An 18,465-nucleotide genomic window follows, 5' to 3' on the forward strand; every position below is an offset into this window, starting at 1 on the left:
TGTACAAAAAGCCCCCACTACTTGACTTCAAACAACCACGCAACCTCAAACAAACCATTGTTTGCAGCAAACTACCCAGTCTTCAGAACAGTGACCACGACACCACACAACCCTGCCATGGCAATCTCTGCAAGACGTGCCCAGATCATTGACATGGATACCACTATTACACGGGAGAACACCACCCACCAGGTACGCGGTACATACTCGTGCGACTCGGCCAATGTTGTCTACCTCATACGCTGCAGGAAAGGATGTCCCGAAGCGTGGTACATTGGCGAGACCATGCAGACGCTGCGACAACGAATGAACGCGCAACAATCACCAGGCAGGAATGTTCCCTTCCAGTCGGGGAACACTTCAGCAGTCAAGGGCATTCAGCCTCTCATTTCCGGGTAAGCGTTCTCCAAGGCGGCCTTCAGGACGCGCGACAACGCAGAATCGCCGAGCAGAAACATATAGCCAAGTTCCGCACACATTAGTGCGGCCTCAACCGGGACCTGGAATTCATGTCGCATTACATTCATCCCCCACCATCTGGCCTGCGAAATCCTACCAACTGTCCTGGCTTGATACAATTCACACCTCTTTAACCTGGGGTTACCCCATCTCTGGATCTGTAAAGATTTAATCACCTGCTAATGGTCGCATTCCAAGCATTGTTTGGCATCTTTGAATTTGTCTATATATATGTTTCTGGAACATACCTCTTCATTCACCTGAGGAAGGAGCAGCGCTCCGAAAGCTAGTGACATCGAAACAAACCTGTTGGACTTTAACCTGGTGTTGTAAGACTTCGTACTGTGCTCACCCCAGTCCAACGCCGGCATCTCCACATCATTACAAAAAGGTTAGAAGGGGTTATTGGGTCAGGGGAATAGGGTGGAAGTGAGGGCTTAAGTGGGTCGGAGCAGACTCAATGTGCCGAATGGCCTCCTTCTGCACTGTATGTTCTATGTTCTATGAACAGGAGAAGAAATCAAGAGGGACGATTTGGGATCCAGGATGGAGGCTTGCAAGAAGAATCATTGGGAAAAGAGGCTAGAGGATGTGGGCTCAAAGGAGACGGCAAAACGTCTCCATGCAAGTGATGTTGCTGCAAAGGCATTATATGTAATTGTGATAATATCGGAGATTGAACATTTGAAGAATTACAAACTAATACTGGTGGAGATTCTTATACTTGAAACAAAGCTTCTGATTTTTCCAAAACTGGACTTAAGGTTTCATTTCAATAATTGAAGACAAGCTGCTGCTGCTTGTCTTGGGTTCAGAGGCAGTTCATCCAATGCAGGGATTAAATTTGCTCCAAATACAATGAGGTGGAACAGTGAACCAAAGGAGGGCCGAGTGCAGCCAGCATGACAGTGGAGCTGGCTGAGTCAGGCCTGCTGATCCTGCATCTGCAGAAGGGTAAGTTAAGAAAGAAAATCCCTGCCATTTCTTCAGCATTCTCTTGCAGTCCTTTGAAGAACTGCTGCTAAGGATGCTGTTGAACTGGGAAAACTATTCGGGTATTGAACAGCATGTTTCATGCATTTTGCAAAAAGGTTCTGAAACAAGTGCAAGACCTTTCTTTGTATATTTAAATTTATCCAGCCCTGATTTTCAGTTGTAGTAGTCAGACAGTAAGGGCAATTCGAGATAGCCATGCTGTCAATGAAGATCAGAGGCAGGACTGTGCAAGGGTCCTTAAGTTGATTCCCTTCATTCCCTTTCATTATTTTTGCTGTTATCATTCTTGATCAATGGATGCTTAATGGACATGTATCTTTAAGTCAAGCAGCAGTGAGAACGAGGAATTCAAAAGTTACAAAGTAGTACACTCTGCTAGCTTTGGACAACAGAACTCAAAGACTTTGGGTACGCTTTAATACCATGCTGCACCCAAAAGCAGCTCACTGTGGCGCAGCATGGCCAATAAAAGCTGGTAGACCCCACTTCCAGGATCTACCAGGCTCAACGCCTCAAGAGATCGAACACGATCTTCCAAGGCATTGCAATGTGAATCACGCCCATTGTGGGCGGGACCACCTTTTAGCAAATCTGCATATTAAAGTGAGACAGCTAGTCTCACTTTAATGTGCAGATTCCGAGGTACCAGAGGTGTGGGATCCATCTCCCGCTCCTCGGAGATCTCGGGCGAGCCCCATTCAGTACTGGTCTCCACAAATGGGGACCAAATGGAATTGCACTCGTGGGGTCTCCCAGAGGTTCAGAGGCCCCCAGCTGCATGGCCTTTCAGCCGGGTGGTACCCTGGCATTGCTGGTGCCACCCGAACATCCTGGCAGTGCCAGCCTAGCAAACTGGCAGTTCCACCTGGATGTCAGCCTAGCACTGCCAAGGTGCCAAGTTAGCATTTTTTGCGCTGGTGCTATCTGGTCGGGTTGCCCAGCGCGGGTGTTGGGAGGAGGTGCTGCCGGGGGGGGGGGGGGGACTGAAACAAGGACTCTTGTCTTTTTACTTTCAACCTTATTTTTTTCATAGCTCTCTTCCCCCCCGTGCTTATTTGTCTTGTGTGTGTGTGTCTACATATACAATATATATCACACACGTGCTATATATGGAGGGGTTGGGGGAAGTTAAAATGGGGGCTTAAGAATATGATAGTTAACCAATTATATTTTCTGCATGTTTCATGATAATTCTTGTTGTTAATAAAAATTGTGTTTAAATTTACAAACCTAGAGACTGTAATTATTGGGCAGCCAAGGGCCAAAGACTTTAGGTATTTTTTCTGATAATTATTGGAACATAGAACATACAGTGCAGGAAGAGGCCATTCGGCCCATCGAGTCTGCACCGACCCATTTAAGCCCTCATTTCAAATTTATCCCCTTAATCCAATAACCCCTTCTAACCTTTTTGGGCACTAAGGGCAGTTTAGCATGGCTAATCCCCCTAACTGGACTGTGGGAGGAAACCGGAGCACCTGGAGCAAACCCACGCAGACACGGGGAGAATGTGCAGACTCCGCACAGACAGTGACCCTGCACTGTATGTTTTATGTTTCAATAATTATCAGAAAAAATACCAGCAGGGAATCGAACCTGGGACCCTGGTGCTGTGAAGCCACAGTGCTAACCACTATGCTACCCCAATTCAATTGTGTTGTGACTCCGGGTCAAGGGTGCTAGAATTGACCCTGTCCTAGCCCAGGGTGTCATAACACTGTGCGTCCAGAAATTGGTAAAAATAAGATATGAATTTTATTCTACTCCACTGCATCCAAATAAGTTTTGCTGAATGTGGCCCATACCAAGTGCCAGGGCGTTGGACCAAGTCCACCATACAAAATTAGTGTGACATCGCTGGTCAATAAGGTTAAGCAAAGGTCCAAAGCCAGACTGACAAAGTCACAAGCATGATATTACACCAAATGTTCACAAACTTGGAGCAGCTGTTCACATTTAAATCTGGAAGATATCACAAAAGGAAAATAAATAAATAAATAAAATAACAGCTGCCACTGGAAATGTCTCCATAATAGAAAAGTGCAACTGGAATAAGAATGAAGGTAGATTTTCCTCAGGAATCAAAACACAATTAATCTTCACACACTTAAGCTTTAAGGTTATCAGTTAAAAGGCATTTTCAATTTTCAAAACTATTTGTTCTTTTACTGCGACATCAATTCCCGTACCAGCCTCCCCGAACAGGCGCCGGAATGTGGCGACTAGGGGCTTTTCACAGTAACTTCATTGAAGTCTACTCGTAACAATAAGCGATTTTCATTTCATTTATATAAGCTTTATAAAAATAAGCTAGGAGGTATGTTTTAATTCACAATACAATGTGGCCAAAATCTTGCATCCTCGTTTGCAGCCAGGAATTTCTGGTGCCACTGAAAGTTAATGCAGCTTTGGCTGGAAGGCAAGATTTTCTGTTCTTGCTCGCAACGGGTCCCGCCACAGCTGAGAATGGAGAATCCCGCCCTTCATCAACGTTAACTTTAGTTTTCCATCACCGAAACTGCTTGGTTTACTGCAGTGAATTCCCAATAAGTGCAATGGAAATTCTTGATTTCTTAACAACAAAGGGTCAAAAAAATAGGGCTGTATTCTCTGTTTTTGGAACTATGTCGTAAATGCTGTGGACTTTCACGCCAGAAAACCTGGCAGCAGCTTTTGCTGTAGATACAGGCCCCCACACTTCCTGGTCTGAGGCCTCGCATGCGCACGGCAGTGGCTTCCAGCGGCCGCCCCGTGCTCCATGGCGGACTCAGACCGCACAGCTGGACGCTAAACATAGTGCCCCGATAAGCCATGCGCCCGACCCTGTCCACCTACCCAAACATTGCCCGGCCACATACAAGGCCCCCCCTGCCCTCTGATCAGTCCACTCCCGACCAGGGCGGCTGCGGCGCTGGTATCGCAACTGGCAGGACCATGTTAGATCCACGCCGTCGGGACTTCAGCCGGTCGGGGGTGGAGAATGGCGAGGCGGGCCTCCAGCAATGGCCGCAGGTAGGTGATGTGCGGCGTGGCGCTTTTTGGGGCCCGGAGAATTGGGGAACCGGTGCCGGGGGATTCTTTGCCGACCGTGATTTTGGCGTCGGGGTGTGGAGAATTGAGCCCATGGTTCCACACTTAACTTTAAACTTTACAAGTACAATGAGAACTTAATTAAAACGGAAATGAAAAGAATTGCATTTTGGTCACCGCAGTGAAGCCGTTCTGAACAGGTTTCCGTAATAAAGCTGGAAATAACGAGTCAGTGATGATAGCAATAATGTTATACAGGTTTTCTTGAAATGTTTTTATTAAGACATTTATATATGTACATCAAACACAACCAAAACCAAAAAGAGAAAAAACAGCAAATCACGTAACAAATAAATAATCACACCCCAGTGCCCACCCTCCCTGCTGTTACTCTCTACTCACCCTGCCTCCCTTTGTAACCCCAAAGACCTCCCCCAGCTGACTTCTCAACTATCCTTGAAGAAGTTGAAAATGGTTCCCATCTCTGGGCAAACCCCTCCACAGCCCTCTCCAGGCGAACTTGATTTTTTCCAGCCTAAGAAATTCCGCGAGTTCGTTCAACCACACCGTTGGTTTTGGCGGTCCCAAGTCCCTCCATTTCAACAAGATCTGTCTCAGGGCTACCAGGGAGACAAAGTCCAAAACGTCGGCCTCTCCTGCCCCCTGGAATCCCGGATCTTCCGACAATCCAAAAATCGCCACTTCTGGACTCGGGACAACCTTCACCCTCAGCACCTCAGACATCACATCAGAGAACCCCCGCCAAAATCCCTCCAGTTAGGACAGGCCCAAATCATGGTTCGGGGGGGCCCCCGCGCACCGCTCACACCTATCCTCCACCCGCTAAAAACACCCTGCTCATTCTGGCCACTGTCATATACGCTCTGTGGACTACTATAAATTGAATGAGGCTAGGCCTAGCACATGAAGAGAATGCATTAACCCTCCTCAGAGCGTTCTCCCATAACCCATACTCTAAGACCCTGCCCAGCTCATCCTCCCACCTCCGCTGAACGTCTCCTATTGGGGCACCCTCCCAGTCCATTAATTCCTTGTAGATCAGATCTCCGACACGCTTCCCTCACCCAACCCCCGTTTTCGACACCGCCTTGTGCTGCAACCCCGGGGGTGGCAGGTCAGGAAAGAACTGCACCTGTTTCTCACATAGTCCCGCACCTGCAAGTACCGGAATCCATTCTCCTGGGCAGCTCATACTCCTCTACCAGTCCCTCCAAGCTCGGGAAGCTGCCCCCCCGCCCCCGACGAATAGGTCTCCAAACAGCTCAATCCCCACCCGCCGTCACTCCCGGAACCCCGCATCCTGCTCTCCCGGTGTAAACCTGTGATTCCCGCAAATCGGTGCCCAAACAGTGGCACCCACCAGCCTCAGGTGCTGCCGCCACTGTCTCCACACCCTCAGGGCCGCCACCACCACCGGACTTGTGGAGTATCTGGCCGGCAAGAACGGCAGAGGTGACGTCAACAGTGCCTCTAAGCTAGTGTCCTGACAAGAGGCTGCTTCCATTCGCTCCCACCCCAACCCCTTCTTCACTACCCACTTCCTGACCACGGCAATATTTGCTGCCCAGTAGTAGTTCATCAAATTTTGCAAAGTCAGTCCGCACCCCCCACATCCCCAGTCCAGCAGCACCTTCTTCACCCATGGAGCTTTCTCCGCCCACACAAACCCCAAGATTAATCTTCCCAATGAAGGCCGTTGGAATAAAAATTGGAAAGTTCTGGAACATGAATAAAACCTCAGGGGTACCGTCACCTTCAAGGACTGCACCCGCCCCACCAATGACAGCGGGAGCATGTCCCACCTCTTAAAATCCCCCTTCATTTGCTCCACCAACCGTGCCAAATTCAATTTATGTAGCTGCTCCCAACCCCATGCCACCTGGACGCCCAGGTACCTGAAACGTGCCCCCACTACCTTAAACAGCAGCTCGCCCAACCTCCTGTCCTGCCCCCTCGCCTGGATTGAAAAGACCTCATTCTTCCTAATGTTTAACTTTCACCCAGAGAACCAGCCGAATTCCTCCCAAATGCCCATGATCACCCCAATACCTTCCAAAGTGTCCGACATGTAAAGCAACAGATCGTCCACGTATAACAAGACCGTGTGCTCCACCCCCCCCACTATTCCTTTCTAACCTCTTGACGCTCTAAGCACCATTGCCAGTGGTTCCATCATCAAGGCAGAGAGAAACAGGGAGAGTGGGAACTCTGCCTCGTCTCGCGATCCAGCCTAAAATACCCCAAACTCACCCAGTTCACCCTTACACTCACTGCCATCGCCCGATGCAACAACAGGACCTAAGCCACAAACCCCTGCCCGAACCGCCCCAGTGCCTCGCACAAATATCCCATTCTACCCGATCAAAGGCCTTCTCCGCATCCATAGCGACCACCGCCTCCACATTCCGTTCCTCCGAGGGCATCATTATAACGTTCAACATACGCCTAACGTTAGCCGACAGATGCCTCCCCTTTACAAATCCCATCTGGTTTTCCCCTATCACCTCCGGCACACAGTCCTCAATCCGCGACACCGAGATCTTTGGCAACAACTTGGTATCAACATTAACAGAGATATCGGACGGTAGGACCCACACTGCTCCGGATCCTTATCCTTCTTCAAAATGAAAGTTATCGAGGCCTGTGATAATGTCGGGGGGAGTTTCTTCTTCTCATTAAATGTCCTCACCAGCAGGGGCCCCAGGTCTCCCAAAAACCTTTTAGAAAATCCTACTGGGAAGCCACCTGGGCCCCGGGCCTTTCCTACCTGCATCACCGCATACCTTCCATCACCTCCATCAGTCCAATGGGTGCTCCCAACCCCTCTACCAGGTCCTCCTCCACCTTGAGGAACTCCAACCCATCCAGGAATCCCTCCACCCACCCGGCTGGGGGCACCGATTCATAAAAGCCCCCTGTAAAACTCCTCAAATACCCCATTCACCCTCACCGGGTCTAGTACCACTCTACCCCTCCCGTCCTTTACCCTTCCAATCTCTCTCGCTGCCTCATTCTTCCTGAGTTCGTGGACCAGCATCCGACCAGCCTTCTCCCTGTAGTTAATACACTGCCCCTCTGGCCCTCCTCAACTGCCCTACTGCCTTCCCCGTGGACACCAGTCAAAACTCCATCTTGAGCTTCTGCCTCTCATAAGAAAATAAGTACAAAAGAACTAGGACCAGGAGTAGGCCATCTTGCCCCTCGAGCCTGCTCCGCCATTTAATGAGATCATGTCTGATCTTTGTGGACTCAGCTCCACTCTCCGGCCCGTACACCATATCCCCGAATCCCTTTATTCTTTAGAAAGGTAGCTATCTTTTTCTTAAAAACGTTTAAAGAAGGAGCCTCAACTGCTTCACTGGGCAAGGAATTCCAGAGATTCACAACCCTTTGGGTGAAGAAGTTCCTCCTACGCTCCGTCCTAAATCTACTTCCCCTTATTTTGAGGCTGTGCCCCCTAGTTCTGCTTTCCCTGACCAGTGGAAACAACCTGCCCGCATCTATCCTATCCATTCCCTTCATAATTTTATATGTTTCAATAAGATCCCCCTGCATCCTTCTAAACTCCAATGATTACAGTCCCAGTCTACTCAACCTCTCGTCATAATCTAATCCCCTCAGCTCTGGGGTCAACCTAGTGCACTCCCTCCAGTGCCAATATGTTCTTTCTCAGGTAAGGAGACCAAAACTGAATACAATACTCCAGATGCGGCCTCACCAACACCCTATACAATTGCAGCATAACCTCCCTAGTCTTGAACTCCATCCCTCTAGCAATGAAAGACAAAACTCGATTAGCCTTCTTAATCATCTGTTGCACCTGCACACCAACTTTTTGCGACTCGTGTACCAGCACACCCAGGTCCCTCTGCACAGCAGCATGTTTTAACATCTTACCGTTTAAATAATAATCCATTCTGCTGTTATTCCTCCCAAAATGGATAGCCTCACACTTGGCAACATTGAATTCCATCTGCCAGACCCTAGCCCATTCACCTAACCTATCCAAATCCTTCTGCAGACTTCCGGTATCCTCTGCACTTTTTGCTTTACCACTCATCTTAGTGTCGTCTGCAAACTTTGACACATTGCACTTGGTCCCCAACTCCAAATCGTCTATGTAAATTGTGAACAACTGCGGGCCCAACACTGATCCTTGAGGGACCCCACTAGTTACAGGTTGCCAACCAGAGAAACACCCATTTATCCCCACTCTCTGCTTTCTGTTAGTTAACCAATCCTCTACTCATGCTACCACTTTACCCTCAATGCCATGCATCTTTAGTTTATGCAGCAACCTTTTGTGTGGCACCTTGTCAAAAACTTTCTGGAAATCCAGAAATACCACATCCATTGGCTCCCCGTTATCTACTGCACTGGTAACGTCCTCAAAAAATTCTCCCAAATTAGTCAGACACGACCTACCCTTTGTGAACCCATGCTGCGTCTGCCCAATGGGACAATTTCCCTCCAGGTGCCCCGCTATTTCCTCCTTAATGATAGATTCCAGCATTTTCCCTACAACTGAAGTTAAGCTTACCGGCCTATAATTACCCGCTTTCTGCCAACCTCTTTTTAAACAGTGGCGTCACGTTTGCTACTTTCCAATCCTCTGGGACCACCCCAGAGTCTAGTGAATTTTGATAAATTATCACTAGTGCATTTACAATTTCCCTAGCCATCTCTTTTAACACTCTGGGATGCATCCCATCAGGGCCAGGAGACTAGTCTACCTTTAGCCCCATTAGCTTGCCCAATACTGCCTCCTCAGTGATTACAATCATCTCAAGGTCCTCACCTATCATATCTTTATTTCCATCTCCTTCAACAATCCTGCCTCCAGGGCCTCTGAATATCTCCTGTCCATCCACAGAATTTTGTCCACCAACCTTGCCAGCTCTGCTCGCTCTTCCTTCTCCCTATGCACCCGGATCAATATGAATTCTCCCCTAACCACTGCCTTGAGCGGCTCCCACAGCGTGGCGGCCAAGACCTCACCTTTAGCTCCACATACCCCTGGATGGCAGCCTTCACCCGCTCACATACCTCCTCATCCGTTAGCAAACCTATGTCCAGCCTCCACTGCTGCCGGTGGGTACTCCCCCTCGGTCCACTTGCGAGTCCATCCTATGCAGCGTATGGTCTGAAACCATGATCGCCGAGTACCCCGAGTCGACCACCCCCGCCAATAATGTCTTGCCCATGAAAAATAAAATCAATCCGTCAGCATACCCTGTGCACATGGGAGAAGTACGAGAACTCCTTCGCCCTCGGCCTCCCAAATCTCCATGGGTCCACCTCCCCATGCACTCCATGAACCCCTTCAGCTCCTTCGTCACTGCCAACACCCTCCCCGACCTTGGGCTCGAATGGTCCAAACCTGGGTCAATGACCATGTTAAAGTCACCACCACCCCCCCAGCATAATCAACCGGTGCGAGTCTAGGTCCGGATCTTCCACAGCACTCACCTCATGAACTCCACGTCATCCCAATTTTGGGGCATAAACATTAACCAAAACCATCGGCATCTCTTCCAGCTTCCCACTCATCATCACAAACCTTCCCACCGTATCTACTACTATATTCCCTACCTCAAATGCCATCCGTTTAATTACCAGCATGCCACCCCCGCGTCTTCATGTCTAATCCCGAATGGAAGACAAGCCCTACCCATCCTTTCCTTAGCCTTGTCTGATCCCCAATCTTGAAGTGTGTTTCTTGCAAAAAGGCCACATCTGCCTTCAGGTCCTCAGGTGCGTGAAAAGAAGCAACCATTTAACTGGCCAATTCAGCCCCCTCACATTCCATGTGATCAGCTTGGTCGGAGAGCACCTGCCCCTCCCCCACCCTGCCAATCAACCATATCCCTTCTTGGGCCTCCCTCCAGGCCCACCCTCCTATGCTATACCACAGCAACACCACCTTTGTCAGCAGCACCCCCCTCCTGTTGAGCAAAACAACAACCCCATCACCCTCTGCTACGCTAACCGCCCCCCCCACCCAAATGTGCTCCTGTTAACTAGCCTGCCCAGCTAGCCTGTCAGCCCCCACCAAGGCACCCGAGCCTCCTACCCGCACCCCCCTGCTGATTTCCCTCCTCCCCCTATGCTTGCACACCTCCATAGCACAAACAACAATGGAACAAGAAAAAAGGTGCACTCACCCTCAACGCAACAAAACATCTCAAAGGAGAAAAGTTCTCCAACAGCCAACAAACAAAAAAAGATACAAGATAAAATGGAAAGAAAAAGCACCCATCTCCTCACACTTCCTTCGCAGTTCAATGTCCTCCTTCTCCTGCCAGTCCATTGTCTCATAAAAACTCCATCGCCTCCTCTGGTGTTCCAAAATAATGTTCTCAGCTGTTAAAAGACACCCAGCGATGGGCAGGACATCCCGAACTTCACTCCCTTTTTAAAGAGGGCAGCCTTTCCCCGATTAAACCCGGCTCTCCTCTTCGCCAGGTCCACACCGAGGTCCTGGTACACCCGAAGCTCGTTCCCCTCCCAGGTGCACCGGCTCGTCTACCTCACCCATTTCAATATTTTCTCCTTATCCAGGAACAGTGAAGACGTACCACCATCGCCCTCAGCGGCTGCAGCTTCCTCATCAGCACCCTGTGCTTGCGGTCGACCTCCAGGGGCCGGTCAAAGGCCCCTTCCCCACCAACCTTTCCAGCAACTTGGCCACATATGTTATAATGTCCGTTCCCTCACTGCCTTCAGGCATCCCCACGGTTCTTGAATTCTGCCTCCGGGAGTGTTTCTCAAGGTCCTCCACCTTCTCCTTTAACCACTTCTGGGTCTATCACAGGAGACCCACTTCAGCCACCAACGTGGCGAGCTGCTCCTCCTGCTCCCCCACCACCTCCCCCACTTTACGAATAGCCTGGCTCTGGGACTCCAGCCTCTACTCCACAGTCAATTCTCACTTTTAATGATTCCATCGCCTTGGCTACGTCCTCCTGGCCCCCCTCCTCTGTCCGCTAAACTTCTCATTCAAGAAGTTCACAAGGTGCTCCATCGACCACTCGGCAGGCAAGGCAGACTCTTTACCCTCCGTCACCTTGACCTGTGTCACACAAAGATTCTCTAGCTCCAACAGCTCCCTTCTTCTCGACCCACTTCTGGTCCGTGGATTCATCCACCAGCGGAATTAAACTTTCACCAGCCACCCCTGCACCCTTTATCAACAAAACATCCACACTACAAACGGGGAAAAGGTCCAAAGAAACGCCTTGAGCGAGAGCTGCGAAATGTGCGACCACTCATACACCACCGGAAGTCTGTTATACATGCTTAATGATAGCAGATGGATTTTAACTTTGAATTTGCTGTGGAAGTTTCCCTAACAGTACGCAAATATGATTTTGCATGACAGTTTTTATGATGAATTATTGAACAAGCGGGAAAAACTTTAACCGGTAAGAGGGAAGAAGCCTCAGCTATGGGTTCTCAACCAGGAAATCCAAATCTGCTTTCAAATCAAAGCCTGACATCAAAGCTCAACTATTTTGTTGACCTAGGGCGGAATTTTCCAAGGCCCTCCGCAGCGGGTTTTCCAACATCAGAGGTCCTCACCATCTGATCCCACTGCAGTCAATGGCGATTTACATTCCTCGCCCATGCCGGGGTTTGACTTTGGCGGGACAAAAAGATCGCACTGGCGGGAAGGGTTGGAGAATTCCACCCCTTGTCTTTTCCTCATTTATTTTTTCAATTTTCCTCCATCTTTGAAATTATTAGGGGTAATTTTGAATCAGCAACCTGTTTCACATCTTTTTAGAATGTCATTGCTATCAAGCCAAAATGACCCAATTGCAACTTTGCTTGGGTAAAGGAGAAAGACTCACTTAAACTTATATCACGCCTTTCCCCACCTCAGATGTTCCAAAGCACTTTACAATGAATGAAGTACTTTTGAAGTGCAGTCAGAGTTGGGTATAGTTCCACTGAAGAGTGAAACATCTCCAGATTTTCCCACCTTTATCTGGGAAATAAGAGATAAAATACACCACCCTGAGCCCCATTTCAGCAGAAGGCAGCTAATGTAGCACTAAACCAGAGATCAAGTTTGAGACTTTCCCTTGTTTGTAAAGTTCAGCTGCTGACAGAATCATTTCACTATCTGTAAGGGAATCCAGATCTAAGATCTAATACCAGCCTTCACCGTGCTTAACTTACTGTTATTTATTTTTCAGTAAATGACCAGTTTTCCCATTTCAACTGAGTCAGCTCGAGGAGTGGGAAAGTAAATTCCCTTCCTGAACTCTTTTTACATTGGGAGAGGGAATCTTTTCTGTAGAAGTAAATGGAGTGATGAGGGAATAACATTGAAAACATTAATCTAAATCCCACACAATACTTCCAGCATTTTCAACTTTTAGTTCTTTATATACTTTTCCAATTGTCTGTTCATAAGGTGCATGACCGAAAGTCAGAATAAAACACTGCCACAGATTACTTAGACACATCTGATGAAGCTGGCAAACTGAAAGCTCTGCTTGGGCTGTTTAGTTGACAGTTAACACAGAAAAAGTGAGTGAAACACTCAAGTATCTGCTTTTAATGATTGTGCTTTCCGTACTTAACCGTTCATAACTTACCGGTGTGCAGTATTCCACCATTGGGTAATGCATTTTATGTCCTTTTGCCGTTCGACCAGAAAAGAAGCAGCTTTGGCAGACATCATAATTAAAGTGCTTTAAACTTCGGTACCTGCATTTAAAAAGTTCACAAAAGCGGGTGAGACTAGAATCCTTGCACCTCTTGAATCTAAATATAATCAGCCCAAACGCCAGGCAGAAAGTCCACTTTCCCTGATTTCACCTTGCCTGGACCAGAGTTTCTAAACAGAACTGTGACACTACTTAGGTCATAAGCTACCCCAGATCAAATTGCAGATCACATCGTCGTTCAATGAACACATCATCGTCCAGTGAATAATGCATTTATCAGTGATGCACTAGGGAGATTTCAGAGTGTATAGTTTATGATAATACTGCATATACCCATTCATAAGGTGATCCAGGTTCAGAAAATCCTACCTTTCACATAAAAACCTTGCAAAGCGTGACAGATTCAAATTTCTGCACAAGCCCTCAGTGCCTCAAAGCCAGTCTCGCAGTGGCCCAAAACTGACCTCCCACTTCATCCTGAGCTGTTAGGGAATATCTGCAGCTAGCCAGTTTAATTTAAATGAAGCCACAGGGTCTCAGCCCTGCCAGTTCCAGTGTAGGCATTGTTTCCTGCATCCAGTTTGCATGCCGACACTATCATATTCCCACCCTTTAAACTTTACTGACCAGATCCCCCCCCACCCCCACTCCATACCATTCTGATTCTTTCACAATACCTCAGTTGCCACATTATCATCAACACCAGGAAAGTTACAAAATATGTCCATTTCTTGTTTGAGGTTTGAAACTAGGCCGTAGTAAACTGATCTGATCAGATTCTTCCCGTCATTTTCTTATCCAGGTAGGTTTTCCAATTATATTTTTTAGTTCTCTTGCACAGGGGAGGATAGCTACTTTTTTGCCTAATATAATTTATTGTATTCCATATATATATATATATATATAAATAGACAACAGTGTCTTTTCAAATCTATCCCATTTTGTGTAAGCGAATGTTTCTGTGTATTGGAATTCCTTCAGTGTAAGGTTTCGAAGGCCAAAAGACGGTAAGCTATTTGGTACTGCCCAAGTTACTCTTCAAGGTTTTTTTTGGGTACTTTAACATTTGAATATTAAACTAAAGTGAAAAACCATGTTAAAAATGTTTTGTGATCATCCATGTTTATCAAGCCATGGCTTGCAGGAGTTTTTGTGCTTTCTGATTATATGCCGTCTTGAAGGGGGAATGGATGTTTATCTAAGAGCAAAGTCTGGTTCTCCCAAAGTTTGCTCGACAAAATTAAGCAGTTTAACTGAGGATCACGTAGTTGTTTAAAGATTTGGTTTCAATGACAGGACAAGATTGTTTGTAAAGCATATTTAGGCTGCTGGAACTGGAAATGAGAACAAGAGGTCATGTGGATAAGTACTTAGCTGTTGAAATGGTTGAATGCAAGTTACATTGCTGAAGCCTCTAAATTCCTGTAAATCTAGAATGATGACAGAATTTTGACCAGACTTTTGTTTATGTGCCCGACATTATTAGGTCCTTTCCCATGCGCAGTTTCAAATACAGTATTCCATTTCCCGAATACGAGGCCTGTAACAACCCTGGGTGCCAGGCAGCATATTTCTGTTATTTGCCTCTCTTTTTCCATCTGCATTTTGCCTACCGTATTATACTCCCGATACTGCTTGCTGCAGAAAGTGCTGTGGTTGCATGGAGGCAGTGGAACCACCTCTGTCCACTTACTGCCTAACTTGCATAGCCAGGCAGAAAACTCAGGGGTATAATTTTGTCAAATTATTATTTATATGATTGTTTTGAAATAAACAGAATGAGTAAAGCTTCTCCTTAATTTTCCATAGTTAAAACCATTTCCTTTCTGCCAATTAAAAGACATGAAACCTTCGAACACAAAACTACCTATACCTTTATCTTAAGACTGTTCCAAAACTTAGCACAGGGCTAAATAGCTGGCTTTTAAAGCTTAAGGCAGGCCAGCAGCATGGGTTTAATTCCCGTACCAGCCTCCCCGAACAGGCGGCAGAATGTGGCGTCTAGGGGCTTTTCACAGTAACTTCATTTGAAGCCTACTTGTGACAAGCGATTTTCATTTCATTTCAAAACACTCTAGAATGGTCTGAACACTTTTGAACTGATTTCAGTTAAGTAACAATAATACACTATGGCTGGAATTTTCCAACCATTCAAGCCGGCGGGATCGTCTGGTCCCGTTGACTGTGCACCCCCGCCATGGGTTTCCCGGAGGTGAGGGGTGCATTCGATGGGAAACCCTGCTGAGAATGGCAGGACCCCAGAAGATCCTGCCTATGGCCAATGGGCCGGCCCCTCAACCCCCCACCCCCCCCATGTGTACCTGAATCCGATGATAGGACATTCCTTGCAGATATTGCACTTGGCTTGGTGTTTGGCAGTCTCTGCTGCTGCCACTCGGTGAAGTACTGGCATCCAGACCATAGACTGTGGCTCCAGCCTCATCCAATCCAGGAACAATGCTGCCTCAACCTCCGGCTTGTTGTTGGCCTTGGGTGTGGAAGGCAGAAGAAATTCAGAGCAATAAGTTCTGCACATTTGACTTTTTGGTGAATAAGGCAGTGCTGGCACAGATTTCTAAATATGTTTGTATATTCCTAATTCATCAACAGAAAGTTTCAAATCAGCAACAGTTGTGCGGCAGCTAAAGAATGTTAATACCAGAAAATAAGTACTTAACAGATTGTTTGTCTTTCTTTGTATATCACACTGGATGTAGGACAGAGCTGAAGGTAATTCTGTAACAAGGGCAATTAACTCATGACTGTGATCCTGATGGTTGCTAAGAACTTGGAATAAATGGAGGATTTGTATTGATTTCCCATAGCATAATGTTGCACCAACCATTTACTGAAGAAAAATAAACACCAGTTCCATGTGACAAAATATCCTCTTTAAATTTAAAGTACATTTCAATACTATAATAAATAGTTTATAATTGGAGATTAGGGGATCTAAAAATGGCCAGGTTTATTGCTTCTTTCATTCCAAAATATATTAAAATCACTTTTTCTGTAACATGCTGAAGCCGAATTAATTCAAGTACTAACAATGTGAATCGTATTATACTTTTCACTGGAGACCACAGATGCAGTAGACAGAAAACAGCTGGAAGAACAAACACAGCTGCACTCTTGAACTTGTTAAATACTACTTTTCAAATTACGATCTAAAATGTTGAATCTACACTTTGAGCTAGAAACTTGATTTGGGCACTGGTGCAAAGCGGACAGTGTCAGGTCAGCCACCCACTATAGGGAGTGCCTAGTGCTTAATTCTATGAACTGTAATAGAAGTAAAAAACAAACATTGCATCTAACAGGTTGCCCCACCGCCTGAGACAAATTTCCATCTCTGAGTTTTATTTCAAGCATCCTTTAGAGCAAATGAACTAGGATGCAGATAATTTTGACTTTGTGTGATAGTGTAAAATGGGTGATGGCAAATTGTGGGTGCGATTGTGTCACCCTGTTGTGCCCGGCAACGATCCTGTTGAGCCGGGAGTATTGCGGAAGAGGCCCAAAACCACATGCAAGTCACCCTTGCTGGGCGCCATTCAGATAATCATGTATATTTGAGGTTGCATTCTCCCAGTGTCCGGGGTCATCGGCCGCACTGACGAGGCCTCAACTGGGAGCCAATTAGTAATTGTCTCCACAAATGGAGACTAGGCGTGATGGTCACTCCAGGGGTCTCAGATATCATTACAGCTCGCCTGGTGGTCGGGGACAGGACAGGGTTGTACCCTGGCACTTTTCCTGGCATCTGGGAAGTGCAAACCTGGCCTGCGGGGGCCATGCCTGTGAGAAGGAGTTATAAAGAGTGGGGGCGAGATGGGAGAGGTATGAACAATCTTCATAATGGTTGGGGAAGTGAAGGGGGGGGGGGGGGGTTTGAAAAGGCGGGGGGGGGGGGGGGGTCACCCTCAGCGAACTTGGAATACTCTGGATGAAAAGGAAAGAATACAAATGCTGGATAGTGAAGTAAGAACAGGACTAATTGAAATATACAGCACTGATTTGAAAAGGTATAATATGAAGGGTCTAGAATATATAAACAAAATGTTTTCTGGTCTTATTAAAGTCTCAGGAATGTTCCCTGTATTTCCAGCATTTTTTGATTTCCCCACTGTGATGTATTCTCCACAGAAAAAAAAGCCATTTTGTCCAAAAGGTCCATTCTGGTGTTTATGCTTCACACAAACCTCCTCCCATCTATCTTCATCTAATCTCAGTGGCATATGACATATTCTTCTATTCCTTCCCCCTCATGTGTTTATCTAGTTTCCTCTTAACTACATCTACCACATTGTAACCACTGCCTGGGTAAAGAGGTTTCGCTCGAATTCTCCCTTGAGCATTTAGTTCTTGGTCTCACCTGCAAATGGAAACATCGGCCGGGATCTTCCGGTCCCGCTATGGCGGGACCCATCACGTCCCCCACTGCAGTGGCACCGCCAAATGCCCACTGGCGCCCGACGTAATTGGACTATCCCAGCGATGGGTATAGACAGAACATCTTGCCCATCATTTCTACTTCTATCCTATCACACCCATTCTTAATCATAAAGACCTGCCGTCTTCCCTTTCTCAGGTAAAAAAGAGCCGGTTCAATATTTCCTGATGGATATGCTCTTTCAATTCTGATATCATTCATTTTTGTATTTTCCCCAGTTCCTCTAAATCCATTTTATAATTTGGAGACTAGAATTTTTCATGGTACTCCAAGTATTGTCGACTCTGTTGCTAACTTTTGGTTGGCTCTTAATTCGTAATTTGCTCGGTTTCTTTAACCTTTGCTCTAGAGTCGCCAGGTATCTTTATGATACCGCCACGAGGTTCAAGTACTGATCAATAACTCAACACACCAATTAGTAAGATTCAAATCAAAAACACATTTATTATACACAGTCAATCACTACTCATGCATAAACTCTATTTTCTAGACTATTCCTGTCACTAAAAGGCCTATACTTAGCTTCGGACTGGCCCACCAGGTCAGGGGAACAAATGGCCTTTCGTTCAGGTCCTGAGTCTGCAGGATTCAAAAGCTGGTATGGACTGGTAGCTAGGAGCGCCCATCTCGTAGCGAGCGTTGACTTGAGACTTACTTGGTTGGCGGCCGCTGGACAGTTCACTCTCAGGGGTTGCTTCGCGTTGCTGAGTGACCCTCCCTGTCAAGAAGAACTATTTGAACTTGGGGGCTTTACTTTATAGTCCCCAGGGGCTTCCCGCCCTTCGGGGTGGACCCCGTACCTGTTCCAAGTGATTGGACTGCATTCCG

At 47.0% G+C, this 18,465-nt stretch overlaps 1 protein-coding gene across 15 annotated transcripts in view; it reads right to left on the minus strand.

Annotated features, from left to right (window-relative positions):
- The window catches only part of dmd (dystrophin), a 3,042,490-nt gene that overhangs the window by 123,526 nt on the left and 2,900,499 nt on the right, over nt 1-18,465 (minus strand). For all 15 annotated transcript variants that reach the window (XM_072513983.1, XM_072513987.1, XM_072513978.1 and 12 more), the window contains 2 exons: nt 15,506-15,672; nt 13,113-13,224 (listed from right to left, as the gene is read on the minus strand). In XM_072513983.1, coding sequence (XP_072370084.1) covers nt 13,113-13,224; nt 15,506-15,672 — 279 coding nt within the window. The remainder of the gene's footprint in view (nt 1-13,112; nt 13,225-15,505; nt 15,673-18,465) is intronic.

Source organism: Scyliorhinus torazame, chromosome 8 (assembly GCF_047496885.1).
Source record: "Scyliorhinus torazame isolate Kashiwa2021f chromosome 8, sScyTor2.1, whole genome shotgun sequence".
Lineage (NCBI taxonomy): Eukaryota > Metazoa > Chordata > Chondrichthyes > Carcharhiniformes > Scyliorhinidae > Scyliorhinus > Scyliorhinus torazame.